Source organism: Penaeus vannamei, chromosome 27, assembly GCF_042767895.1.
Source record: "Penaeus vannamei isolate JL-2024 chromosome 27, ASM4276789v1, whole genome shotgun sequence".
NCBI classification, from domain to species: domain Eukaryota; kingdom Metazoa; phylum Arthropoda; class Malacostraca; order Decapoda; family Penaeidae; genus Penaeus; species Penaeus vannamei.
Window position 1 is genome coordinate 7,823,077 of NC_091575.1, and position 2,500 is coordinate 7,825,576.

General features: G+C 39.5%; 1 protein-coding gene across 1 annotated transcript in view; it reads left to right on the forward strand.

Moving 5' to 3' along the window:
* LOC113814610 (carbonic anhydrase-related protein 10) overlaps positions 1-2,500 on the forward strand; it is a 138,098-nt gene that overhangs the window by 129,708 nt on the left and 5,890 nt on the right. The window contains exon 6 of the mRNA XM_070140462.1: positions 1,600-1,695. Coding sequence (XP_069996563.1) covers positions 1,600-1,695 — 96 coding nt within the window. The remainder of the gene's footprint in view (positions 1-1,599; positions 1,696-2,500) is intronic.

Genomic DNA, 2,500 nt, shown 5'->3' on the forward strand with positions numbered 1-2,500 from the left:
TTTTGAAAATGCATGCGGGTGTGGCGGATACTGTGGGCTGATTAGCAAATCTGTCCGTGTTTATTTGTCTATTGTAGAGCTAGTTTTCTTTCTATGAGCACCTCTCTTTCTTTGTCTAAGTATCTATATATCGACCTATCTCTCTCTCTCTATCTATATATCTATCTATGTAAATTTATGTGCGTGTGTGTGTGTGTGTGAGTGTGTGTCAGTTGACAGATGAAGAGAGAAATCGGATAACGAGAAAGAGACATATATTGAATATAGATGAAGAAGAATAGAGAAAAAGGGCGAATGAACGAGAGGACAGAGGCAGGCGGATATAGACAGTATACATTTGATACAGGCAGGGATAAGATGAAGAGCATTCTAGAGAGAAAGAGAGAAAGAAGTATATACGTATACATATGCACATACATACATACATACACACTCACACACACATACACACACGCACACACACACACACACACACACACACACACACACACACACACACACACACACACACACACACACACATATATATATATATATATATATATATATATATATATATATATATATATATATATATACATCTATATGAGAGGGATAGATAGATAGATAGAGAGAGAGTGGGAAAAAACAAAGGAGCAGACAGTGGGAGATAGATAGAGAGAGAAGCAGACAGAGAGAGAGACTGCATGCTGTACCATTCAACACATGTACCTATATGTAAACAACCAATATTGCAATCAGCAATATTGGGATATCAAGTTCATATTAGCCTTTAGTGCCGTAATCTGCACTGCACAAAAACACGATAATTCAAAACAATAAAACAATTATTAATAAAATCATAATGATATAACAAGCGCCGTTATCAGGCCCTATTGCCAATAAATATGCCAAAACGCTATTTTTTTGCAACGTGTAAATATCTGTCATTACACCCTCTCTTCATTTTATTTTCTATTCACTTTTGGAAAACTGTCACATGTTTCCCATATTTCCCATGAGGAGCATCATTCTTATACTTTATTGCTCACAAACCGGCACAAATTTGATAAATACGCGATGAAAAACTGTTGGGTGGGGGACACCATAATTCCAGTCGAACGAGGGCAGAACATTAAACAGTGTTTGCAAATTGATAGAACATTTGTTAGTGAAATAATTAGCGCGGGTCCAGCCTGGCTTGCACAAACAGGTCAAGTTCAGTAACTGTTGCTGGTCCGAATGGCAGCTATGTGCTTGTTGTACAGTCGTCTGGAGGGGGGGAGGGGGGAGGGGGGTATCACTCTTGATTATTTTAGTGGTATCAGTCTTTTATAGTTTCTTTTTTCCTTTTTTCGACCTTCTTTCTCTCTGTGTGTCTCTCTGTCTGTCTGTCTTTTTTCTTTCTTTGTTTGCCCCACCTTTCTCTTTCTCTCTAACTTTCTCCCTCTCCCTGTTTATTTATTCATTTTCCTTTCAATCTTCACTTCTGTTCTATCTATCTACTTTTTACCATTCTGTTTTTTTTTTCTCTCTCTCTCTTTCATGGCAGTATTCTACACACATATATGCTTATTTAATTTACTATAGCCCTAAATGCCCTGATTCTCTGCTTTCCAGCTCCAAGTCTACGGATTCAACTCACAGCTGTTCAGCAACTTCTCAGAAGCTGTCAACCGTGCTCATGGCGTGGTGGCTATTTCTGTCCTTCTGCAGGTAGGTCATCGTTTTCTGTTGTGGTGTCTATTTACATGCAAAGGATAGCGATTATGTGATTACAATTTCCATGTTGTGTGATTTGGAGCAATAATTACTTTTTCATCATGGGCTTCGCGTGTGTGTTTGGGTCTAATGGAGAAGATTCCGCCACTTCGCAGGAGAGTATTTATGAGACGGCGCTGATAGGCGACGGCCTAATGAGATTAATTTAGTAAGTGAAATAAGGAGGCTCGCCGCGTAGAGTTAAGTTAATAAAGAGGACCAACGACTCGGGTTAAGGGGTCGGGGTTGGAGAACAGTGCGGTGGTTGTGAAGGAGCAGATGTCTGTGTCACCTCCGTGTCGCTGGGAAATTAAGGGGAAATGAGAGGAAATGAGACAGCGGCGGCCGCTACGGTACATACCTGGCGACCCTACAGCCCCACCTGTTTTGTTTGCTAAGTGGTAATTTTCTGCAACGATTTTCCGGCTTTGTTTGCCGTCTCGGTTTCCTCTTGCGCTATGATTTCTTCTTTTGTTCATTTTGTTGCCGGCTTGTTTTTTGCTCTTTCTCTCTCTCTCTCTCTTTCTTTCAGTTTATGATTTCATTCTGAGATTTTTTTCTTAATCTAAGAGATCTTTATTGTGTCTCAAACTTCAACATTTATTTAAACGTAATATAGAATAGATTATCCTTCGACAGCAGGCCATGTCAATGCTTTATACCTTCGTTTTATAAACTTTACCACATATTCTTCCCTTTTTCATAACCTCCCCTCAATATATCTCTCGCTCTATGTTGCATCTCGTGGTCACGCATTATA